The 27,257-nt window shown below is 40.0% G+C and overlaps 1 protein-coding gene and 1 pseudogene across 2 annotated transcripts; one reads left to right on the forward strand and one right to left on the reverse strand.

The window, feature by feature from the left end:
* The first annotated feature begins 10,954 nt into the window (after positions 1 to 10,954).
* On the forward strand, positions 10,955 to 15,804 carry LOC114466835 (vasopressin V2 receptor-like). Of its 2 annotated transcripts, none has more exons than XM_028452628.1 (7): positions 10,955 to 10,990; positions 13,881 to 14,104; positions 14,194 to 14,466; positions 14,589 to 14,735; positions 14,883 to 15,021; positions 15,211 to 15,414; positions 15,490 to 15,804. In XM_028452628.1, the coding sequence occupies exons 2-7, from the start codon at positions 13,886 to 13,888 to the stop codon at positions 15,663 to 15,665; spliced, it is 1,158 nt and encodes a 385-aa protein (XP_028308429.1). In that variant the 5' UTR covers positions 10,955 to 10,990; positions 13,881 to 13,885; the 3' UTR covers positions 15,666 to 15,804. The 2 variants fall into 2 exon arrangements, with proteins under 2 accessions (XP_028308429.1, XP_028308430.1); XM_028452629.1 differs by having other exon boundaries at positions 14,221 to 14,466.
* Positions 15,805 to 16,266: 462 nt separating this feature from the next.
* Positions 16,267 to 26,326, reverse strand: LOC114466834 (monocarboxylate transporter 1-like; annotated as a pseudogene).
* Between the last annotated feature and the right edge of the window lie 931 nt (positions 26,327 to 27,257).

Consider the following 27,257-nt stretch of genomic DNA (forward strand, 5'->3'; position numbering starts at 1 on the left):
CATAAACGAGCTCGTTCACTCTGTTGATATTTCCTACCTAACAGTATTTTTATTGTTCATATTATTGATATTACACATATTCGGACTAGAGGAGGTGACCAGGGTTTCCCGCTGAGGCCGATTTCGGCCGATCTGCCACTTTTAAAAACCGATGGAAGCAGCTAAACTCGGACAGTCCCCTCACTTCCCCACAGGTGAATGAAAACAGACTACCTGGGTCTCCAGCGGGTGGATTAGGACTCTACCCGCGAATGATGCACATATATGAGCACTTTTATAAAAAAAACCGATGTAGAAAAAGCATCAGTGACAGACCTCCTCTGTTTCCACTCCTATGAGCTTTTAACTTTTCTTTCTTTTTTCTGACTTGTGTAATTGTTTTAACAACTGTAAAGTGTTTTAGAGTTTTTGAAAAGCACTTGTAAATAAAATATATTATTATTATTGATGGGACAAGTGGGATGTCTGAGTGTGAAAAGGACAGTATTAGTTCTCACTGTGAAAAGATACATTTACGAGGTCCACCATTCACTAACCAGATCCATAATTATTTTTATTAATATAATATTTTAATTACATTTACACATTTAAAGGAAGTGCACAAGATGGACAGGTTAGTGAACTGGAGTAACACCATCAGCTGAAACAGTTTGAAAAGTCAGAAATAAACAGAATTTTCAGCTTGTGTGCAGCATTAGATTTAGCAGCATTAGTTTTAGCAGCATTAGCTTTAGCAGCATTAGTTTTAGCAGCATTAGATTTAGCAGCATTAGCTTTAGCAGCATTAGCTTTAGCAGCATTAGATTTAGCAGCATTAGCTTTAGCAGCATTAGCTTTAGCAGCATTAGCTTTAACTGCATTAGTTTTAGCAGCATTAGTTTTAGCAGCATTAGTTTTAGCAGCATTAGTTTTAGCAGCATTAGCTTTAGCAGCATTAGTTTTAGCAGCATTAGCTTTAGCAGCATTAGTTTTAGCTGCATTAGTTTTTAGCAGCATTAGTTTTAGCAGCATTAGCTTTAGCAGCATTAGCTTTAGCAGCATTAGCTTTAGCTGCATTAGTTTTAGCAGCATTAGTTTTAGCAGCATTAGCTTTAGCAGCATTAGCTTTAGCTGCATTAGTTTTAGCAGCATTAGCTTTAGCAGCATTAGCTTTAGCAGCATTAGTTTTAGCAGCATTAGCTTTAGCTGCATTAGTTTTAGCAGCATTAGCTTTAGCAGCATTAGTTTTAGCAGCATTAGCTTTAGCTGCATTAGTTTTAGCAGCATTAGTTTTAGCAGCATTAGTTTTAGCAGCATTAGCTTTAGCAGCATTAGCTTTAGCAGCTAACTCGGTCTGTCTGCCTCGGAGACTGATGCCACGTTTACGCAAAAAATCTTTCAAGGAATCTAAATCTGTGTCAGACTCCTTCCTACACGTCAGCGATGGAGAGTTTATCACTCTGACCTTTGACCTGATGCAGAAGAACTGAACCAGACGGTGACATCATCATCCGGGACATTTGCTTTAACGTTTCTATCGAAACGGCTGAAAAACCAATATTTGAGTTCTTCTTCAAAATTCGTTTTTTTTAAACTATGTAGATTTTGCACATTTCTGAGGGTGATGGAAACGCAAATGATAACTGTTTGTTAAATGACTGCTTCACTGTACACATGTATAGGATATTAGACCACAATGTTTCCTAGTGATATTTATGTATTACATTCAAATACATTGTTATTTGACTTGTAAACATTTTAAAATGCCACCCCATTTATTTTTTGTAAAGATTTCTCATTTAATTTTTTCTCTGTTTTCCTTTGATATGTAAAGCTACTCTGATATCTCTTTAGCTAATGTTTTTGTCAATGATTAGATATTGTATCCATAGTTTTCTTTATTTAGAAATATTTTTAAAAATCACTGAACATTTGAGAATAAAGCGCTGAGTAGATGTGGGTCTGTCGCCCCCTGCTGGTGGATATTAGGTATAATTTGTTAACCGTTGAAAACGTGAAAGAAATAGATTGTAACAATAGTAAATGTTAAATGAAGATCATTTCAACAGTAGACCAATCTAAAAGCAATCAATTATTTATTTAACAATAATAGAATAAAACCAAGAGCGCAATTTTTAATCTTTATGTGCGTGCGCGTGTGTGACCTGCACAGACGGATTAGCACTGTGAACGCGCAGCGCGCCCCCAGCCTCACTGACACGATGAACGGTCGTTCCGTGCGCGTCCTGTCCTCCTCACTGCAGCCTCTGATCGGACACCAGCTACAGGTAGGACCGCTGCATGGACCGTGAACCATAGACCATGAACCAAACGGTCTAGTGTTGAGAGTTTAGACTTAGACGTTCTTTATTTTCATTCAAACTTAAACTTTACAGTACAGATAAGAATGACATTTCGTTGCATTGGCTCTTATAGAAGGATTTAAAAACACAGGTTAAAACAGCAGCAGTATTTACACAAGGTAGAAGTGTTTAAAAAAATAAGGTGCAGATATAAATACATATCAAGAGCAAAAAACATGTGTAAGATTCCTATACATATAAGTATATTGCACGTTTTTTTAAAAAAATAATAATAAAATAAAACAGTTTAAACCACCCATAATAATAATAATAATGGCTTGGATTTATATAGCGCTTTCTTCGAGGAGACTCAAAGCGCGTTACAGAAACCATTATTCATTCACACCAGTCACTCACACAGTACGCCACAATGTAGAATGACAGAGGCATGGCTCATACAAGGCAATTGTAGGTAAAGTGCCTTGCCCAAGGACACAACGACAATGACTTAGTTAGAGCGGGATTTGAACCTTCAACCCTTCGGTCACTGGACAACCCACTCTACCACTGAGCCACGGTCACCCCATTAGTAGACCGTTGTTGAAGTGAAGCGATGGCCTGATGTTGAGAAGACATCTTTTGCGTTTGCAGAATGAAAGTTTTTGCTACGTCTTTTTCGGACAGATAAGAAAGATGGCCCATGGTGGGTTCAATCCCTACCTGAAGCTTTCAAGCGTACTTCCTTACCTATCCAGTTACCGTAACCACAAGAAAACTGGTGAGATTACAGCATATGAACATTTGAACGACCAAAGTCTGTCGCATCGTCGAATAAAGCCAGATATTAATCTTTTCTATCCACATCATTTGTCAAAGGTACATTGTCAGTTATTTGAAACATTTACCAAATTAATTTTCTGAAACACTATGACAAAATGCAGCATTAAAATACATTTTAATAACTGCTTAGCAATGTAAGAGCATACAATAAAAGAAAGATGAAAAAAAACACCCCACTCTCAATGAAAGAACACGTGAAAATAAAGTCGTTGAGCTACACCAGGTCCCCCACCTCATAGGGCTAATGCCTCATCCTGCTGTCATACAAAGTCTTCTGTTTTAAACTTGCTTCAAAATTATTGTCCCGTGTTAGACCAAACACTGTCTCCAAGCGCCTGAGGAGGGACTCCACAAAACCCTCCAGAGACACAGGCCCCGCCCCAAAGGACCCAGCAACACATCCACTGGCGTACGGGCCTCCCTGCCATACATGAGAAAATAAGGTGTGAACCCAGTACTCTAGTACACACTGGTGTTATAGGCAAAAGTTTGTTCCCCCAGGCTGTCACTGTGATCAACACTAAACAGTCAAAGAGTGTCAGACCTGGTTCTATGAAATAACCTGGAACTAAACACAACAACCGTGGATTAATCTGTCACTGAGAATGTTCATGTATAATTTAAATGTTCACCTGCACTACCCATCAATGCACTACTGCACTATAATCTTATTATTATTATATTTTATTTTTTTATTTTATACTATTATTATTATCTTGATATTTTATATAGTTTTGCACATTCTAGTCTAACTACTGTTTATATTTATGTTTATATTTATTATTATTTTTTGTGGTTATTTGTTATTATTTAATGTTTACACTATTAGAGAGAGCATAGTTCACCAAGTCAAATTCCTCGTGTGTATAAGAAACATTACTTGGTCAATAAAGTTGATTCTGATTCTGATTCTGATTCTGATTCTGATTCTGAAAAGCCCCCTCCAACAGGAAACAGTCCCACTCCCCCTCACATGACAGGAGAGTCTTAGCAAGCTGATCAATAAGGGTCCTATTGAACCTCTCCACCATCCCATCAGACTTTGGATGGTAAGGCGTGGTGTGAGTCTTCTTCACGCCCAACTTGCAACATAAATGTTTCACAACCTCTGACTCAAATTGTCTGCCTATATCAGTGTGTAGTGTTTCCATAACCCCATGCTCCAGGACATAATCTTTAAAGAGACACTCAGAGACAGTGGTGGCTTTCTGATCAGGAATAGTGTAAAGATGGATAAATTTAGTGAAATAACACTGTTCACAACATGTTAGTATGTCAGTGTGCATGTAGGGCCAATAACACACAGCTCTTGTGTGTGCTAAAACACGTTCATGGAAAAGGTGAGCTGTGAGAGGGGTGCCATGAAGATGTCGCAGGACCTCAAGGACCAAGATGGAAGGAACCACCACCTGGGTGGCCAGGCCAGCCTCAGAAAGACAAACAGCTCTACACAGAAGACCATCAACCAACTTCAACCGAGGAAACTCATGCCACAGCTTCTTCAATCCCCGGCAAGCACCTCTCAGCCTCCACCGAGGAGGTCTCTGATCTTCTTCCAGCCAGGCCAAAACCTGGCCAATGTCAGCATCTTGTTGTTGTAGTTCTCTCACACTGGAGCCATCATGTGACAGGGTGTAGATTAAAGCTTGATTCGGATCAGCAGCACAGCTACCAGAAGAAGGTGGCTGAGGTAGAATCTGATTGAGAGGGCTCAACCGAACACACAACGATTGAATCACTGTCCATGGCTGTTTGTGTGCTGGTGCTTATGAGAGTGGTGGAGGCACATGGGGCACCATCGTCCAGTGACCCCTCACTGACACCGGGCCTGCGTGACAGAGCATCAACATTGGTATGTTGGGCCCCCTTTTTGTGCACAATCGCCCAATCATAATGGTTCAGCTCCAGGGCCCAGCCACTTCTACGCCCCGTCCTGTCATTGTCAATGATGAGTTTTAGAAGACCCAACAATGGATGATGATCCGTGACAATAGTGAACTGATGATGTTCCAAATAATGCCTAAAACTTCGAACAGCCCACACGATCGCCCACAGCTCTCTATTAAATGTCGACCAGCGTTCAGCCGCTGTGAGAGATTGATTAGCGTATGTCACCACTTTCTCCTGACTGTCAGAGTCTTGCGCCAACACAGCACCAACCGCTACCTGAGATGCATCGGTGTACAGTTTGAAAGGCTTAGCAAAGTCAGGATGACAGACGACCAGTTCTGCACAGACAGCGTCTCTAAGGAACTCAAATGCCATCTGGCAGTCTCCGTGAGGTGACTGAGAGAAGTGGCACATTGAGCAAAACACTTGACAAATCTTCAATAATAGGAGCAGAGACCAAGAAACGCACACACTTCTGTAGCCGACTGGAGTACCGGCCAGGTCTTTACCTTGAGTGTGTTTCGAGGGTCCGGGCGGAGCCCCTCAGCCGAAATCAAGTGACCCAGGAAGATAACACTGTTGCAGGTGAGATGGCACTTCCTGGCATTCAGTCTTAGCCCAGCTTCTCCAATCCAACTGAAAACCTGCCCCAGGGCCTCAAGATGATCCTCAAATGTTTGGCTGTACACCAGTATGTCGTCGAGACAAACCATGCAGATGTGCCATGGCAGCCCCTTCAATACCAGCTCCATGACCCGCTGGAAAGTTGCTGGTGCGTTGGTGAGACCCATGGGCATGGACCTGAATTGGTAAAGGCCCTGGCCAGTAGTAAACGCAGTCTTGATGCTATCCTGCTCCGCCACTTCCACCTGCCAGTAACCGTCAGAGAAGTCCAGTGTGCTGAACCAGGCGGTCCCTGCCAGGGCGTCCAATGTGTCGTCCACCCGTGGCAGCGGATGAGAGTCTTTAATTGTCACTACATTCAGGCCCCTGTAGTCCACACAGAATCGCCATGTGTTGCTTTTTTTCTCACCAGCACCACAGGAGAAGACCAAGGACTACAGCTCTCCTCAATGACACTGTCCTCCAGAAGACACTGAACCTGCCTCTCAATCTCCTTCCTCTTTTCTGGAGAGGTCCGATAAGCTCGTCGTTTAACTGGCCGGTTGTCACCTGTGTTGATGTGATGCTTGATCATATCAGTCTTAACTGCTTGATTTCTACCAGGAAGGAACACACCCCGATGCACCTCCAGCAAAGCCTGTAGTTGCTGCCTCTGCACATTCGTTGCAGCACATTCAGATAAATCTGGCAGAGGATCAGCAACCCGTTGAGAACCAACAAGCGCCGTGGAGGTAAATATGTCACACCCGTTAACATGGTGTAAAACCCTCAAATGTGAGCCAGAGTGTACAGCCAGTTCATGGTCAGCAGAATTCAATAGCTGTGCAGCAGTGTGCCCATTAGTAACCGGCGCCACAGTACATGCAACCACCAGACCCATGCTGTTGCGAAGCTCTGGCTCCAAATAGCTCAAGTAAGAGGCAATGGGGGGCCCAACATGTTTAGAAGAATCTACCTGGACAGGCACAATCATCGCACTGAAAGGTGGAATGGTAATACCAGTAGACACAGAAATGTTACAACACATAGGAATGAAGTCCACAGACAACATACGAGAAACATCAGTGTCACTGAGGCGGAGAAAGTCCCGCCCCACATCTAAAAGAGCGTGAGTTTGTAGCAAAAAGTCAAAACCTAACAGGACAGTCTGTCCCTGCACAACATGAACAACCTGCTCATAACATTTTCCCCCTAACTGTATAGGGAGAGTTACAGTGCCCAAGGTGTCCAGTAAATTTCCATTAACGGCCCAACCAAATGTGTACTAAGTCTGTAACACACGTTTACGTAGGGATGGGACAGATATCTTAAATTCCTCAGAAATCAATGAAACAGTAGATCCAGAGTCAATCAGCATATTAACATCCATAACTTCCACCAAACCTTTAACGTATGCTGTAAACTTGGACTCGCTCACCATCACTGGTTCAGGAGCCGAAGCAGTTGAATCCTCACGTTGACCCTGTGGTGATGAAGCTGGTATCCGGGTCACAATTGCAGCTACTGGAAGTTTCCCCTCTCCGGCCAGTGTGGGGAAAGAGATGGATTGCGCCGAGAAGGAGACGAGAACCTCACCTCTCGTCTCGGCTGTCGTGTCTCAGAAGGAAGGGGTGCTCAAGAGCTCCGTTGTGGCGAGAAGCCTGCAGCGGCATCCCGGTGCATCCACTCCTGAGCCGACCAGTCGCTGGTCCTGTATCCACTCAGATATCCGCGTTGTGGAGAACGACCGCTTGCCTGATCATCCCTCTGGAAATCTCTGTCGACAGACCTGCAACCAACTCTGTCACAGTCACAGTGACAGACAGGCCGCCAGTCCCTGTGTGTCCGTGGGTCGTCATCCTCACATCGCTGTGCCTTCAGGCCTCTCACCTCGGTCTGTAAGCTGTCCATCCGGCATGTGAGTCACTCCACAGCATGGAAGAGCTGTGGAGGGTTAGGGTTTTATATATATATATATATACACATACATACAGTATGACAGTGTACTGTATAATTATTGTAAATCAATGCAGTTATTGACGACAAATTATAGAAAATCCCAGTTATGTCATTAGAAATCATTGGATTCTAATTGCCCGCTAATAACTTCTGGGAACTATTTGAGTCAACATGAATCATGTAATGGTCAAGCATTTCAAACTTCTATTGTCATAACTCTCTCTAAACGGCACTGATCTGACATAACCACAACATGATACATGGACTCTGATTGGCTGAAAGCTCAATACGACCACGCCCACATATAAAGGAACGTGTGTTTGAGGCTAAAAGTTGATATTTCTGACAGGAATTAGCTACAAAGTTTGATACTTCAGCTTCAGATCGATCATCTAAAGAACATTATGGGATGTTGGTGTCCCTTTAGTTGGGATTTAAAATGGGGTGAATTTTGCAGTGAAACCTGATGAATAGGTTAAAGCTTCATTGGTCTTCTTCTTCTTCTTCTTCTTCTTCTTCTTCTTCTTCTTCTTCTTCTTCTTCTTCTTCTTCTTCTTCAGAACATTCCAGGTGTGGTGGAGAATCTGAAGATCATCACCAGAACTAAGTCTCTACCTATCGCTGACTACGCCTTCAGAACTGCCAGGGAGAACGGACGGAGGAGAGTGACGGCCGTGCACAAGGCCAACATCATGTTAGTGTGTGTGTGTGTGCTCATCTCAGAGTGTGTGTGGATACACTGATGTTGTGTTGTGTGTTGTGTTACAGGAAGTTAGCGTACAATGTGTTGTGTTCCAAACAGGAAGTTGGCTGACGGCCTCTTCTTACAGTGCTGTGAGAAGGTTGCCGACGGTTACCCTGAGATCAGCTTTGACAGCATGATCGTAGCATGCAGGTGCGTAACATCACAATCCACATCTGGGACGCTGCCACAACTGATGTTTGTAAAAATCAAGATTCACAGGAAGTGACATCACAAGAAAGAAAGACCTAGAAAATTAACCTGAAATGATGTTGTGATGCTGAGCTTTTTACTTTGTTTAAATTGTGAGAGTGAACTCGCGCACACACACACACACACACACACACACACACACACACACACACACTCTGGGGGGTGGATCACTAATGATTGATTTGTTTACGTTAACTCTTTTTTATATTATCTTTGTCTCTTTAATTTCCTCCAGAAATATCAGCTCTGTTAATCCACCAGTTATAGATTGTTTTCACTGTATAACAATTTATACAAAAGCGCTATATAAAATTGATGAATTATTATTATTATTATTATTATTATACATATGACATATTTTGGCTACAAACATTTGAGAATATTTACAGTGCTCCTTTTGAACTTGAACAACTTGATCCAAAACTAATTCAGACATAAAACAAATAATTCTTCTGTAAAAAAGAAAATATTAACCAAAAGTACAGCTGCACTTCTTAAGTATTTAAACGATAAAGCTTTACTTTAGTCTTTGTTTACATTTCTATAAATGGACCTTCAGAGACACCGTCCCTGTTGTTACATCATCAGCCGTGTGTGTGTGTGTGTGTGCGTGTGTGTGTGTGTGTGTGTGCGTGTGCGTGTGCGTGTGTGTGTGTGTGTGTGTGTGTGCGTGCGTGTGTGTGTGTGTGTGTGTGTGTGTGCGTGCGTGTGTGTGTGTGTGTGTGTGAAAGATCAAACTAAAGACAACCATCAGTACCAGTCCGTCTCCAGTGTCTGATCACTTGTTATGAGGTCATAAACTGGTGACCAGGTGTGTGTTTTTGCTGAAGTTTGTTGTTTTCAGAAGAAAAATTTGTGCAAGAAGCAACTTTAGTGTGAGTGTACAGAACCAGGAAGTGACTAGCGTAGCAACAGAGACGCTAGAAACAGCACAGCTGTGGGTGGAGGAGGTGGATTCTCTGCAGTGGACAGCAAACAACGATATAGTGGGAGGAGCTTCACTTGGTGCTAGCATAAACACAATATGCAGGACTTTTTCAGAAAGAACCGGTTTTCGATTTCCATCCCTATTCCCTAGTATGAAGCAGGAATAGTTTAAAGAAGAGATTCCTAGCTCTATCTCACAGTGTCTAGGATCTGCTGCAGATACCACAGCACACTCCATGTCCAGATGTTCTCATTAACGTCTTGTTCTCCATCTGCAGGGAACCAGCAACACAAGAACGAACATCGCTAACACTAACACGGCTAACCCTACAGCCATGCTATAAGAAAATCGTCCCCTTTGAAAATACCTCAAACAGAGTTAAAAAACAGAAAAAAGGCAATAACTCTGGAGAAAGTAACTGTGCACTTCTCATTTTAGAACTCCATCAAGGTATTGATATCCACACACCTCATTTGGTTATCGTATCTCAGACGGAGCTCAAACCCATATCAATTTGTGCCGCGTCTGTTGTGAATGCAGCATAATGTTCCAGGTGGTCACACACCACTACCATTATTTTCTCCTCCATGGTTGAACGGGTGAAAAGGTCAGTGTTCGTGTTGACGTTCTGATGTCATTGTCAACAAGGACTGTGATTGGCTTTAGCGTCTGCTCGTCAATATTTTCAACTCAAGCAAATGACGAATGTCACTGAAAATCGGGTGCTCGCACGTCGCGGCCAACAGGAGAAGAATTATCCTCTAACCGCGTCTATCCATTGACTTTGTATGTAATCTAGTTACGCAAACATTAGCATTAGACTTACTGGATGCTGTGTGTGTGTGTTTGTGTGTCTCCATCTTTTAAAAGCTGTCGTTTTTCCTCTAAACAAAGTTTCTTTATCGTCTCTAGTGCTGTCATCCTGACTGTAGTGTTATCCCTCCCACTAGCTAGAGAACGTAGCAGCAGCGGTCACGTTGGATCAATTCACTAATGCACTGTGAATGTACGTATAGCATTTAGCATAGCACGGTTACGTCCAAAGGTAGCGTAGAGAGCTGTCTTTGGACGTAAATGGTTTTCATCTTGGAGAACTGACTGAGCATGTGCAAACATGTAAAAACACACTATGGGAACAGAGGCAGAGCAGCGATGGGCTTTTGGGAGGGGGTGTGGCCTCCTCCTTGCTCCTCCTCCTGCCTTACAGCGGCTTGGAAATAGTGATGTTTAGCGATTTGGGATATGAAAAGCACAAAATGCTGATACTTTCAAACTTATAGGTACTGTAGGATATTGGAAATGGAAAAATAAACTATTTATATTTATATTATAATTAAAACAAATACTCAAAATATCAATTCACCCTTGGGTAGGCACTGCCTTCCTTGTCTACCCTGACTACACGTCACTGATTGGCCCCTCCCACTGATGGAGGCAGAGGTTGGAGGTCTGCTGAGGGACTTCATTGTGTGTGTGTGTGTGTGTGTGTGTGTGTGTGTGTGTGTTCCTCCATCACAGGCTTCAGGACGTGAGGTGAGTCGCTTCAGTCAAACTTTTTCCTCTAAATATTGATTATAGTCAAACATTAAAGTAAAGATGTTGGTTTTTAATGAGTCAAAGGAAAGAAGGAGAAACCTGACAGATGGTCCATCAATGGGAGTCTTTAAAGAACAGAAATATTGGTTTTTATGGACGTTATATTTTACAAACAAAATGTATTTTTGATTTTTATTCATAAAAGTTAGACTTTAAATCTAAACATTTAGTTATTTAATTTAAATAATGTTAATATCATCTGCTTTATGTGGATAATTTCATAAAGTTGCATCATCATCAAAGAACAGTAAAGGTTTGAATTTATAATACAAATGTATGATTAATAAAAAGGCAGATCTTATATTTCCATTTTTAGTGCTGCTGTTATTTATCTTTGACAAAGCTTGTAATAATACATTATACACGTTAAAAATAAGAAATATAGAGAATAGGTATTTAGTAAAATCATATAAGTTAAAGTATTACAGCACAAACTATAAATAACCAGATTAAAAACATAATAATAATATCTATTCTCATTAATGTAGGAATATATGATTTTTCCAGTGTTGAATATTTTTGCAATTGTTATTCCTGCTCCTCGACAACATCTGTATACAAATAATGATAATTTTTATGAACACAAATACTGTGATTTTTGTTACATTATTTATTTCCAGGCCTTTAAATGACGAGATGTTGAAAAGCAGCAAAGTATATATAGTTACGTTAGAGTTCTTTGAACCTAATTACAGGTTTCTTTATTAATAAATATATATCAGGCATTAAAGTTAGACTTAATATTTAGAAAGATGCTAATAAAAATAAAACTTTATTGGTCCCAGCATCATATGAACAGGAAAAGTCTGAAAATCAGGAAGTGTACAATATAAATATATGTTTATTAGGGGTGGACAACTGCTTCCTTTCTACGTGGAGTTTGCATGTTCTCCCTGTGTGTGTGAGTTTCTAAAAATGTGTGAGTGTACAAGCAGCAAGTGTGAGTGTTTATGAATGATTGTGTTTATAAGTTGTTTTTGATTGAAAAAGGCAGAAAATCACAGAAAAGTGACGTTGAACAACGTGTTTGAATGTTAACGTGTTTTAGTTCATAAACGTTATATTTTGAAAATAAATATTTCCAAGTTCTTGAGTTGAAATATGAACTTTTCTAGGAGTGAAAGTTTTATTCATGTGATTTTTATTGTCTTTTTTCTTTGCTTTCCTGAGGATTTTATTGTGAACGTGTGACTTTCACTGACCTCTTTTATTTTCACTGAGCTGCTGTTTCTCCTAAAAACAAGACGATTCTCACACAAACTCAGAGCCAAAGCAAACAATGTGAAGAGAAACATTCAGCTTCACCTGTTTATCTGACACTTTGACCACAGCAGCAACAACAAACCAACACATCCAACATCTGATCCAACATCTGATCCAACATCTGATCCACACCAAAGATGTTTTTCTCTAAAGATGCTGATTTGTTGAGAACCGTGGCAAAGTTTGAGTTTTTTTTTTCCAACTTATTATTGGCTCAGTATCAGCTCCTGTAAGAAAAACACAATTAATAATAACTTCATAACTCACAGGGAAAGAATTGAAGTATTTATATAGAATTATTCACAAGATCACCTACACATTAATAAACCTGTGATGTTCCACAAACATCCTGAATAGATGAAACAGATAATAATAAAAAATACAAAACCTAAAGAAAAAGAAGGCGGAGCTAATGCTAAACACTGAGAATCAATGTGTCTATGTCACAGATAAGAAGAAATAAAACTGATCAGACCTTTTAAGGTGTTATTTTTCAAATAAAAGTTCACTAAACATGTCATTTATATTTATATTTGACCTGAAAGGAGCGATGATGGTTCTCTATTGATCTTCACTGGTGTCTAGTTTAACTGATGACTGACCAGCTGACACTCAGTCACCAGGTAACACAGGGGACCAGTAGATTTCTAACATCAGTGTTTAATGTCTGTCATTTCAACGTCACTATCATCCAATCAGGAGCAGCACAGCGACTTCTTCAGTAAACGCACACACTGGCCCAAAGCACCTTTCAAAATAAAAGCAGAACATGATTTAAGTTAACAGTAAGTTATAAATGATGTCACTGAACTGATCAGTTTATGATTCAAAATAAAAATCAAATGTTTTCCCCAAAATTTAAAAAAATTAAAAATCAGAGAAATGTTTTTGCTGAGTAAATGATTTATAAACTGTTAAAAAAATAATATCCACACTTTCTGTGAAGATGGCTACAGACATTTCATTTACTTATATAATGTGAGAAAAAATACTTTAGTCTGAAGCGTTGATTATACATCAAACAGAAAAAAAGAAGAAAGAAGATCAAAGCTTGGACGTAATCCTGTAGAAAACAAACAAACAGCAGAGAAAAATTCTCCTAAACATTAGTAAAAAAATCATAAGTAAAGTAACTTTGTGAGAGAAGCTGAACGATTGTGTGAAGTGAAGATTTTTAACTGTAAACAATGTAAACAATGAGGAGGAAGTTTGTAAACATCCCTCATTGTTGTTGTTGTTGTTGTTTACAGCAGTGAATCAATGATTAACACTAATGATCAATGTGAGCATAGTGTGATAAACGTTGTTAATAAACATGCTAACGGTTAGCATGATGATGACATGCTAATTGTTAGCATGATGATGACATGCTAATGGTTAACATGATGTTGATATGCTAACGGTTAACATGATTTTGACATGCTAACGGTTAGCATGATGTTGACATGCTAACCGTGAGTATGATTGTTTGGCCTTCAGATGTTTATTCTGTGGAGGAAGCATGGTGGTGGTATCATCATGTTGCAGGTCAAAGGACAGCTGACTGTCTGTCCTCTGTCCACAGACAGGATGTCGTCTGTCATCCAATCAGAGAGCTCCAATCCTCAGCGTGACGTGGTGCTGGCAACTGCTAAAGTTCTGCTGCTGGCGGTCGTCCTGGTGACAACGTTGCTTGGCAACGGGCTGGTGCTGGCCGTGCTGCTGAGGAGGAAGCGTTGCCATAGCAACCCACTGCATCAGTTCATGATCAACCTGTGTGTGGCCGACCTGGTGGTGGCGCTTTTTCAGGTAACATCCAACCATCATCCAACTATCATCCATCCAACCATCTATCCTTCATCCATCATCCATCCATCATCCGTCCTACATGGGGACAGACTCCTCCTCCTCCTCCTCCTCCTCAGGTTCTTCCTCAGCTGGTGTGGGACGCTGAGGGCCTCCTCCCAGGTCCAGACTGTGTGTGTCGGATGGTCAAATATCTACAGGTGGTCGGTATGTTTGCTTCCTCCTACATGATTGTTGCCATGACGATGGACCGTCACTACGCCATCTGCTGCCCCCTGCAGGCGCACCGTAGCTTGACCACAAGACGCCGCAAATACTTCATCCTGATGGCCTGGAGCCTCTCATTGGTTCTCAGTCTGCCTCAGGTGTGTGTGTGTGTGTGTGTGTGTGTGTGTATCTAGGTGTGTGTGTGTGTATCTGTGTGTGTGTATCTATGTGTGTGTGTATCTATGTGTGTGTGTGTATCTAATCCTTCCTCCTCCTGCAGGTCTTCATCTTCTCTCGTTCTGAAGTGTCTCCTGGAGTTTATGAATGTTGGGGAACCTTTGAGAAGTTTTGGGGGCTCAGAGCTTACGTCACCTGGATGACACTCGTCATCTTCATCCTCCCCGTCCTCATCATCATCGTCTGCCAGGTCAGATCAATGAACAACAACAAATATTAAAGAGATATTTAAAGTTCCTCCTGGTACATGAAGCTCCGTTCAGACATGTTTTAATCCAGATGTTCTTAGGGTGAATTCAGTTCCTGTCGCCATGTTTCCTTGTTCTCCTTCTTCTAGGTGAGAATCTTCAGGGAGATTCACTCAAACCTGTGCCTGAGGTCAGAGCGTCGTATGTCTCCATCAGGACCAGACGTCCTCAGAACATCAGGAGGAAAGTCTGTCCTCAGCGTTGAAGCCCACGTCTCTACACACACAGGTTAGAATGAAACAGCCTCATACAAAGAGCAACCTACAGGTGTATCACTGCAACTGGTGATCATGAGAAGTGGTGACTATTCATCAGTCACAGGATAACATGTTCACTAGTCCAACCACCGGCCCGCTGCAGGGCCACAGCCCGAGGGTTGGGAACTCTGATCGAATTCACTGTTCAATGTTTTTACAGCTGAGCTGACGGAACCCCCTGTAGCGCCCCCTGCTGAGGTCTCTGCGTCCCCTACAGCGCCCCCTGCTGCTACAGCGCCCTCTGCTGCCATGTCTAAGACGGTGAGGATGACTCTGGTCATCGTGCTCTTCTACTCCGTGTGTTGGGCTCCGTTCTTCATCGTGCAGCTGTGGGCAGCCTGGGACCCCCACCCTCCTGTTAACGGTACAGTGATTGATCAGTAATCAATAATAATAATAATAATAGGTTGTGACCCCATCATGTCCGTCTGTCCTCCAGGAGCAGCGTTCACCCTCCTGATGCTCCTGGCCAGTCTGAACTCCATCACCAACCCATGGATCTACTCCTCCTTCTCCAGCAGCGTCTCCCTGGAGCTCCGCCTCCTGCTGCTCTGTTCCCGCCCTCTGCAGCGTCACAGCTCCATCACCTCGTCCACACACACCTCCATCTATTGAACGTCTCCACCTCTCTGGGTTTAGACCAGAACATTGACTCATTATTGTAAATATATATTTATATTTACATTTATTATATCTTAAACATTTCTGAGAAAAAGTCCAACATCGTTTGCATAAAAAAATGACCACGTTTATTAATAACGAAACCATCTCAGTGGTTAAATTAATCACAGGTGAGTAACTGCATGCGTTGGACAAAATAAAACCACAGATTTGCCGAGTTTTGCTGTAAAAACTATTTGTGGCTTTATTCATAAAAACTGAAGTGAAATATTTACAACTAATTTATTTTGTTTCCAAATGTGGAGCTGGATTTTAATGTGTAAATAAATAAGTAAATTATTGAATAAATCCTGCCATGATCATCAAAACTATGAATTCAGCAGAAATAACAGGAGCTAACGTGGCAACAGGAAGTGGAGTATAAATAATTAGAAAACATATGATTTTGTTAATTAAAGGGATGTTTTTCTTTTTTTAGACAATAAGTTTTATGTCATATATTCACTGTAGATTTTCAATGAATGAAGACATTTATGTTCATTAATGGTTATTTTTATACCATAATTGGAGGAAATAAAGGCACTTGTTTGTAGGGTTTTGTTTTAAAAACTGTTTATTCAGTCGCTCCATCATAAAAACTGAACACATACAGACATAAAAACATCCACCACAACTAAAAAACTAAATCTTCCAGAAACTTTGTTCATTTGAGCTTCAAAAAGCATTTGAAACGTTATTAAACAAACTGAAGGTTATTAAACCTTAAGTTGCTTCTGTTTGACAGAGAAAAGAACAGATTGTGGACTTTACTGTGAAGGTTTGAGCTGAAATATTCTAAAATCAGTAAAATACTAAACAAACAGTTCAGTTTGTTGTTGCTGGTGAAATGATGAACACGTGAAACGTTGAAACAAAAGTTTATCTGAAGGAAACGTGTCCAAACTAGAGCTTCATCACCTTTGTGCGATTATTGTGTTACTAACACACACTGTGACGTACATTAAACTACACACAAACACAATCAGCTGTGTGTGCGTTCTGATTGGAGGAAACGTCTGGACCTTGACGGGAACCTGAGGAACGACACACACTCTTTAAATGTGTTAAATTGTGTTACAGTCGTTTTAGCTGCTTTTTGTGTCTTTAAGTCTTAATATTACGAACAATTATTGCAGAAAAAGACCCTCAGCGTCCCTTTAGTTGAGTTTGTTCATTGTGACTCAGCATTTGATGAACGACATTAAAAACAAAATGCATTCTTTCCTTCATTTGGAGATATTGAACCTATTGATCGTATTGATTGCAATGATTTTGTGAACAAATTCCTGGAGGAGTGAAGTCTTTGTAAAAACTGTGTTACAGTTGTGTTTGTGGTGCAGATATTTATTGATTGCTTTGATCGTAGTTATTAGTCTTGTGTTTTAATCAATTCCTCCAGGTTTTACGTTTTTATTTTGTCGTTACTGTCATTTGATTTCAGACCAAAACGACTTTCGTTTCCCTCATTTTTAACAAGTATTAACTTTACATTCCTGACACGTTTTTCATCCAAAACCAAAGTCTTCTTCTGTGGTTCTGACCATTTGAAGGCACGTCAGACACAAAGAGGAGGCGGGGCTGCAGTGAGACGCTGACTCAGCACTAATGTGTGTATGGCTTTGTGATGTTTTAATCTCTCTGTGTGAGTGTGTGTTCGACACAAGTCCGTTACACACACACACGTGTCTAAACCGTGTCCTCGTCCATCCGAGCCACCTCCGCCATGGAGACGGTGGTGGGCGGGGCCGTGTTGTTCTCTCCTCCAGCAGGAGTCAGCATGGCGGCACGCTCCTCCTTTGACTCCTCCCCCTTCTGCCGACACTCCTCCTCCTTCTTTTCATTGGCCAGCAGGTGGTAGTTGATGCCCATCCCCACGAAGAGGAAGACGCTGGCGATGATGAGGATGATCCCACAGCTGATGTACGTGTAGTCGTAGTGATGGTAGTAGTTATAGAAACTTCCTGTAACGCACACACGTTAACAACATGATGTGTGTGTGTGTGTGTGTGTGTTCCTCCATCACAGGCTTCAGGACGTGAGGTGAGTCGCTTCAGTCAAACTTTTTCCTCTAAATATTGATTATAGTCAAACATTAAAGTAAAGATGTTGGTTTTTAATGAGTCAAAGGAAAGAAGGAGAAACCTGACAGATGGTCCATCAATGGGAGTCTTTAAAGAACAGAAATATTGGTTTTTATGGATGTTATATTTTACAAACAAAATGTATTTTTGATTTTTATTCATAAAAGTTAGACTTTAAATCTAAACATTTAGTTATTTAATTTAAATAATGTTAATATCATCTGCTTTATGTGGATAATTTCATAAAGTTGCATCATCATCAAAGAACAGTAAAGGTTTGAATTTATAATACAAATGTATGATTAATAAAAAGGCAGATGTTACTTTTTCTTATTTCTTATTATTTATCTTTGACAAAACTTGTAATATACATTATACAAATAACATGCACATTAAAAATAAGAAATATAGAGAATAGGTATTTCGTAAGATCATATAAGTTAAAATATTACAGCACAAACAATAAATAACCAGATTAAAAACATATTAATATGAATTTATGTTATCTCTTCTCATTAATGTACAAATGTATGATCTGTCCAGTGTTTTTATTTATTTTTATAGTTGGATGTTAAATTAATCAAAAAATGTTTGTGTGTTTTTTAAGGTAAAATATTGATTGATATCAGAGCTCCAGCTAAACTATATATATATATATATATATATATATATATATATATATTTATTACAGTGAAAAATTAAGCTTTAAAATGTAATTATAATTTTAAAAAATTAACCCAAGAATTTAAAGTGTCCCAAAGGCTAAGTTAATAAATGCAGAGCCTGTATTATAAATGTAAATATTGCTGACGATCAGGTTTATTTAATCGTGAAATCACCATGATCACCATTAAAATGTAATTAATTGTGCAGCTCTAGAATCATCACCAATTTCCTGAATCAGTTTGATTTCGAATAATCGTGATTCGATTTTGATCTTTCAAATTTATTTGAATATTAATTAGGGAGGTAACGATTAAAGTTAAAAATCGATTCATAGGTATCACGATTCATATCGAATTTCTGAAAATTTAATCTCAGTACTTTTTTTAAACAGCAGGTGGCGCTATATATTTATCCTTCTCTTGTCCAAATGCTGAGGCGGTGGGCAGAATCTGCTACTACTTTCTTTCTGGCCACCTTCTACTCTTAAACATGTTCATAAATGATTCCTTACCCCTTCAGCAGCGAAAGAATATCTGTAATATTACGTGAATATCTGTAAAAGTCACGTTTTTCTATTAGCTCTGTCTGCTAGCATAGCATCTCTTCTTCACTGCAAGAATATATCTACATGCCAACCGACCACTGGGTTACCAGCGCCCTCTGCTGGTCCAAACAAATATCTGCTGTAAATACAGGGCAATGACTGTTTGTTTAGGCACAAAATACATTTTCAGTTGCAGTTTTTTATTGTTTACTATGGAACCAGAATTTAAATTAATAGGCTTCTTCTTCATTTGTATTATTCCTTTATTTATTTCATTCAAGATTTATTTTTAGTTAAATTGCATTGTTTTGAATAGTTTATCAAGGGATTCTTTTAAAAATGAAAAATAAAAGGAAAATAATACAGTATGTATCATTTGTCTACAGTCCCATTTTGTAAAATAAATCGTGAGAGAATCGTATCGTGAGTTGAGTGAATCGTTACATCCCTAATATTAATAATAATAAAGTTTCAAACTTCTGACTTAAAGCTGATATCTGGAGGATGGAAAGAGAGAGAACATTTAAAAGTGACTATCTCGCTGTCCCTCCCTAAACACCTCCCCCTGCCTCTACCAGAAGCCACGCCTCTTTTGTGTAAGCGCATAGCGGAACATAAGGTCACATTGATACAGGTCTATGACTCATCGTTATTCTTTTGGTGATGGACATTTCTGAGGTAAAATCATATTTACATGTTTGCTGTTGTGACGCGTGGCCTCGTTTCCGTTTACGCACGTGCATTCACTCCGCTACAGGAAGTGGAAGCCTATTGGCTGGGCACACTGTGATCGTTTCTATGTGTATAGGGGTCTATAGGACGAAGGCAGGACTTATATTCATTAATATATATGAATGACCACCAGCAGTAGACCATAATAAAACACTAGTTTTTTCAGATTTCTAAAGAATCATACATAAACAGATTTCTCAGAAACTCCAGATATCAGCTTTAAGTGGGGGCGGAGCTTCGTCTGCCATGTTTGCAGTGGGCTGAAGTCACTCTCACACAGTAGTAGTCGTTGCTAACACCAGAATATAGCGTGAGACGAGAGGAGTGAGAGTAAAATAAATCTATTTCAGCGTCTATGAATCGATTCTAGAAAAATTCAATGAAATCAATAAAAGATTGATTAAACAGATTATTTTACTCAGCTCTAGTGCGTGTGTGTGTACCTGTGAGGGGGGGTCCCAGCAGCACGGGGCCACACTCTACGATGGTAACCAGTCCTACGGCTGAGGAGAACCTCTGCGCCCCCACCAGGTCCATGAGGGTCTCAAACAGCACGGCGCTGAGCCATCCGAACGCAAACCCAAAGAAGATGGCGTAGATGACGAAGCCCGTGTAGTCCGCGGACAGTGGCGCGAACACGTGGCACACGCCGTTGTAGAGGACGGCGGCGGCGAAGAAGTACTGGACTCGAGGGCGGACCCACTTCGTGTTGGCCAGGAGCCCCATGGAGGGGCGGGCGAACATGTCCACGAACGCCAGCACGGACAGCAGGAAGGCCGCGCGTTCTTTGCTGATGTCTTTGCTCTTAGCGTAGTTAGAGAGGAAGACGAGCGGCGCGAACAGGCCGAAGAACATGATCACGTTTCCCAGGAGGTAGAGCAGGAAGCCCCGGTGTTTGAACAGCGTCAGGTCGATGAACGAGTTGATGGTCTGCACCACGCTCTTCTTCTGTGGTGCGGAGTCCAGGGCCTTCGCCTCCCCCTCACTGTCAGGGTGCGGGGGGGGCGGAGCTTTGGGTCCAATGGGGCGCATCAGAGACCCCGCTACGCAGCAGTTGAGCAGCAGCCCCCCCCAAGATCAGGAAACTCCCTCTCCACCCGAAGGCGTCGTACAGCCACGTGTTGAGGGGGGCCAGCGTGGACAGGAACACGGGGCTACCCGCCATCGCTATCCCGTTAGCGATCGGACGCCGTTTGAAGAAGTATTTACCAATCATGGTGAGGGCGGGGTTCAAGTTAAACGCCAAACCCAGGCCTGAGGCGGGAAGAGAAGAACGAGAGTGTGTCAGTGTGTGTGTGTGTGTGTGTGTGTGTGTAAACATTTAATCAGTATAGATTAGTAGTATTTACATTTAACTAGTTAAAACTCATTTACAGATATCAGTTATTCTATTTTCACATTAGAATAACAACTATAGATATCTACTATTCCATTTACACATGTAGAAAAATATTATAACTAGTGAAAAAGTATTTTACCTTTTCACATATAAACAATTGTATTCTGATATGTGAACATATCAAATGTTAAAATGACTCGTCTTATCAAACAGTTTAAACATTTCATCTGAAATGTTATTTTAACTCATAGAAAGCCCAGTTTTTCATATTTATAATTCAATTCTGTCTAGTTATAAAATGAATTGTAGATATCTAAAATAAAGTTGTTACTAGTAAGAATTATACTGTAGATATCTGAAATTAGATTCTTACTACGGTAGTTACAATCCCAAGATGATATATCAGAATTAAATAACTAATATCTACAATTCAATTTATTATAATTGAAAAGTAAGAACAATTATAGATAAACAATACAATTGTAACTGGTCAGAATTATATTATGGATATGTGGCCATGGAATTACAACATGTCAAAATCTAACTATGCAGATCTATAATTACTGCTACTTATGAAATGTTAAAACTGCTCATCACACGCGCACACACACACACACACACACACGCACACGCACACGCACACGCACACGCACACGCACACGCACACGCACACGCACACGCACACGCACACACACACACACACACACACACACACAACACACACACAACACACACACACACACCTCCTATGACTCCGATGAAGAAGTAAAGCTGTTCCACGGTGTTACAGAACGAAGCGATGACGAGTCCCGTCCCAGACAGACAACCTCCGATCATCATGATTGGTCGACTTCCAAACTTATTGACCAGGATGCTGCTGATCGGACCTGACAGACACACACACACACACACACACACACACACACACACACACACACACACACACATCACACACACTCACAATTACAGGAGATATTTAATGACAAAAGAAGTTAAACTCTAAAACTAATCAATAGTAAAATGATTAAACTTATATAGATTGGTATTATTAAATACAATACAGACTTTTACACATCTTTCTATTTGTCTGTTTTATATAATATTCATATCTGTAGTTCAGTGTGCCTCCAGCAGGGGGAGCTGCTCCCTCAGTGATAAAGTAGAGGTTAGTTATTGTGTAACACCTTTAGAAATACACAAAACTACACAATAAACCACTAAAATACACACTAATATGACAGTAAATACTATTTGTTTTCCTCCTGATATGAATATTGATTATGAGATGATCACAGTTGTGATAAAAGTCTGAAGTGGATTAAATATTGCTCAACATTTGGTGATTTTAGCGTTTAGCGACATGCTAACAGGCTGCTGCTAGCTTTAGTCTGTGAACATCTCCTATTGGTTGGATTCTGTTGATGGAATGACATCACACAGTAATGTTTGTTACCGTGGCCACGCCTTCTTTTACCTCCCACATGTTTATTAAAAACAGAGACAGTCACAGCAGAGGTCAGAGGTCAGAGGTCAGAGGTCAGAGGTCAGACTCAATCATCTGGAGACACGTGTAAACGTTTCTCTGATTTCATCACTAATCATACAAAAACCACTAAAATCTCACAAATTTAGTTTAAAGTTTAGTCATGTGATCCAATATGACAGCTAACTATGACATCATCACATTATGTTCATTAGAGGAGTCATTTTAATGATAAACGTTGGTTTTTAATGGATGTTTATATGAATCCTGACAGTGTAAAGGGTTAATGAGGCTGTGGTCAGTCGCCCACGTTTATAGCGTCGTAGCTCAGACAGGAAGTGTTTAACTGTTTCCTGTCAGCAGCAGCTTTTATTCAACTTTTCTTTAAATCATCCCAGAAACATTCTGAACATCTGCAGAGAAATACAGTTTTAACAGCTGTTCATAATCACCTCTAGATCATTTTTCTATGGTTTCTATTGACAGTTTAAGCTCCACCCATTTATATTCTTCTAAACGTGTTTTTACATGTGACAGATTGGAACACTTTAAACAAGTTTTAACACGGCTTTTATGAACAATTTAAAAAACATGCAACATATCACACTAATCATTACTGATACTAAAGGAGGACAACCTCCAAATAACTACATTAAATGATTCTAAAAAGAAGAATAAAAGAATAATTTTATTGTCGTACAAAGTACAATGATATTGTGCACAAGCCCCTCCCAACAACATTCACATACACTTAAAAAAAACACAAGAAATGACTTTAAAAACACACAAAATAGCAACAGAAATAATATACTAAACTAATGGTAAAATATCCAAAACTAACACACACACATTTTGTTGTGTTCTGTGTCAATGCCAGACATTGTAATGCTGACACTAATGTTGATCATGTGACAATCACATGTTTGTGTCTCTGTGATCATGTGATCAAAGCTTTAGTGATCAAGACTTTTTCTCCTGTTAGCTTCTACCTTTAAACACTGGAGTGTGTGTGTGTGTGTGTGTGTGTGTGTGTGTGTGTGTGTGTGTGTGTGTGTGTGTGTGTGTGTGTGTGTGTGTGTGTGTGTGTGTGGAAGTGGCGTTTTAAGACGACAGCTCAGTCACTTCTCCAGGAGGAGGAGGAACAGATTAAAGAGCTTCAACATATGGCTGAAGTTACACACACACACACACACACACACACTAATGCTGCATTACACAAAGCACCGTGCAGAAGCACATGTTGTGGGAAAACATTGGTTTAAAAGCATTTTAAAATGCCAGAAATCCCTGGAAGTTAATAATCAATATTCACTGTGATGACAGATTAATTTCTGATAATGTGGAGCAATTAAAATGTAAAAATATTAAATCTGAAACGTTATGAAGATGGAAAACATGTTAGTTCTGTGTGAACTTCCTCTGATCATCCTAAAGTTATTTCTGCCATTTTTCCATTTGAGGAGTCGGTCTCCGTCAGAGACTTGCCCCACTGTAGGTACTGTATGGTGTTCTTCTAGTGATGTTTCTGCACCAAATATATCTTTTGGAATTATGGCCAAAAAGTTCCACCATGGTTCCATCAGACCAATAATGAAGCTGGTGTTATGGCAATTATTATATTCATCATCATATCGTCAAATGTGTGTTCATGTGTACAATTTGTCATGTTTTAATACATCAGAATCAGAAATGTTTTAATGGCCATGTACAGTTTTAAGGACAGTACAAGGAATTTGTCTTGGTAGTTGGTGCACAAAAAAAACAACAAAACAAACAACAAAACAAACAAAAACAAAGAACAACCCAGCAACAATAATAATAATAATAATAATAATTATAATAAATATAAAGGATGAGGGATAAATAAAAGGATAGATAGAGAATAAAGGATAAATAGGATAAATATACTGTATATATACTGTATATATATATACATGATGACTCCATTACTCTTTGCACTTTTGAACAGCTGAGTCATGTTAGATTAAACAGTAGAGTCTCTACTGAAGGCCAAACTCAAACTCACATGCAGATACAGTATACACGCACACACACTATCAAGGACAGATAACAATGGCGCCCAGCCTTCCTCATAATACACACATCTTCATCATCCTCCAACATCTCCACTGTTGGGAGCATGTGACCCCCTCCTTTTCTTCCTTCAGGGTTGGGACTTCTTCTCATATCTGTATAAAGTTGAAGCTATTAAACTTGAGCCTTTTAACCATCCTGCCTTTCATTCTTACAGGATGGAAGCTTCTTTGAACTCTTTTTTATTTAGTTTATAATAATCCTTTTTTTTATAAAATCATCAACGCTTCGACTGGACTCCATCATTCAACCAGAGCATAAATCATGTCTCCAAATGAGGTCAACCGCAAATTTGCCGCGACACTGGGCTTAGATGTTTATCTTAGTAAGATAAAGCTTCCATCTTGCCATCCTACCCCATAGCCCAGACTTTATATATTTACTGTACCTGTAGCACTTCCATCCATCTCTGTAACCTATTCATGTCTCTCACATCTGACATCATACATCAAACTGCTCTCCACACACACCTTCACCACATCTCGACCCTTTCAACCATCAACATAAAGTTCTAACGTCACATTTTGAAAGTCACTTATACCAGAGCTGAGACGTGCAGCAGGTAGAACTGTTTGTAATGTTCACTAGTACAACAACTATGTCATTTAGAGACTGATAAACCCATACATTAGATCAGTTACTGCTGTTTTTCTATTATTATTATTATTCTTTTACTCTCTTTATTTTTTAAGGGCTTAACATTATTTCATATTCATCTTCATGCACATAATGACAATTAAAAATCCTCCTTAATTAATAAAGAATGTATTAGCAGCATCTTTGCTGTAACATTTACAATACAATAAAAAACTCTAAATAAATTAAAAGGATATTCTAAATCATGGGTTATATACAATTTATTAAAAATAAACTAAACCACAGTGCTTTGAAAATATCCGCTAAAATTCCTTCATCAGTATTTCATGTAATTAATCATTTAAAGTATTGATTATTTAACATGTATGCATTGATTATTGATTACTTGCATTGATTTTATCTGCCACCCCTACAGGATACAGGGCCTCCAATCCTCACAGAAAACACAGAATATAGGAAATTCTCCTCCTAAAATAACAATATTTCTATAATGTCATCAAACAAAAGCAAGCAGCACAGAATCACACTCACATGCATCATTTTCCCAAAAACATTAAGTCAGAGAGAAAGAGAAATCTGATGGTGCAGTTAGCAGTCGTTAGATTTAGATTGATGACACAAATACACATAAATCACACATTTACACAAAATGTGTTGATGAAAAACGTGTTCTGATGTTTAATAAGAGGAGCAAACGTCTCACAAATAAATAATAACCGTATGATGCATGTGTGGCTCGATATCTGGGAGTTTATTATCCTGTTATGAGTGTGATTGGGGAAATGTATGTGGGCGGAGCTACAGTCATGATGTCTCACCTCCTGCGTACATCACTGCCAACATGATGGAGGAGATCCAGGACACCTGACTGGGCGTGGCATCAAAGATGGTCTCGATCTCCTTGAAGAAGACGGTGATGGACTTGGGGAAGGCGTAGGAGAAGCCGATGGAGATGAAGGCCCCGACCACCACCGCCCAGCCCCACCCCCCCTCAGGAGGGGTGTAGCCCTGGGGTCCGCCCAGTGCTGGAGGCATTGCTGACCACGGGGAGGAACAGAGGAGAAGGAGGAGGAGTCAACAAACACCTGAGGAGAAACAAGGTGGAGGAGGTGTTAAAAACTAACTGTTGATCAGTTAAAGGTTAAACAGGCTGAGGAGGAGGAGCTATGGAGGTTTTTTCAAAAACATCTGCACAAACTCATCCAAAATTTAAAGACTCAGAGAAAGAAGTTCTGCTTTTCCGCAAATAAAACTAAATAACAGAAGTAGGAGGAAAAACAGAGGACATGTTTAGATGTTTCCTTCAGTCTAAATGATTACATCACTTTGTACTAAAACGTAAAGCTGCACAATTCATCATGATCACCATTTTGGCCTCCACGTAAGGGTGTGCGATCTGACGATATTAGATCGTTAAGGATGACAATATGACGACGATCTCCCAAATCACGGAGATCGTAAAACTGTCTGTAGTTTACATTTTAACCCCTGCGGTGCCGTGTCTGTGTCATATGTCTATGGTCCAAACACAGAACACCCAATGTTTTTTTCTGCCAAATCACACCATTTACTAGTCAGTGTGTCAGCGTTACAGACATTAATTAAGATTAATTTAGTGCTTAAACAGAGCAGAAGTACCCCCCCCCCCCCCCCCACAGTCAGTTGTGTCAGTGACTGTCTGTCAGAGGCTCAGTGCAGATGTCTGTCTGTCTGTTAAACACTGAGAGATGTTTGAGGAAACACTGCATGTGTTTCTCTAACTAACTCTGCTGCAGCTGCAGCTAACGGGGCTGTTTACACATTCTTAAAGAGACAGTGTCCTGAATGTGATTTACTTTAAAAACTACTTTCAACAACTCAGAGCTGCCCTGAAAAAATCATCACTACATCATTTAATCACATTTAGCCTTAATGAAGGAAAAAGTCCAAATGTAGTTATTGTGCTGCTAGTGATTAATAAAAGGGTCTTTGTGGCTCCACTGACTTTGACCTGTTATTGTTTTTATTGTAA

The sequence above is a fragment of the Gouania willdenowi genome, chromosome 7 (genome assembly GCF_900634775.1).
Source record: "Gouania willdenowi chromosome 7, fGouWil2.1, whole genome shotgun sequence".
In the NCBI taxonomy this organism is placed as follows: domain Eukaryota; kingdom Metazoa; phylum Chordata; class Actinopteri; order Blenniiformes; family Gobiesocidae; genus Gouania; species Gouania willdenowi.

Bases quoted from the DNA above. Each gene is read 5' to 3' on its own strand.
- LOC114466835 (XM_028452628.1), top strand. From the start codon at position 13,886: ATGTCGTCTGTCATCCAATCAGAGAGCTCCAATCCTCAGCGTGACGTG. The intron at 14,105-14,193 runs GTAACATCCAAC...ACATGGGGACAG, and splicing joins TGGTGGTGGCGCTTTTTCAG to ACTCCTCCTCCTCCTCCTCC. The intron at 15,022-15,210 runs GTTAGAATGAAA...ATGTTTTTACAG, and splicing joins CCACGTCTCTACACACACAG to CTGAGCTGACGGAACCCCCT.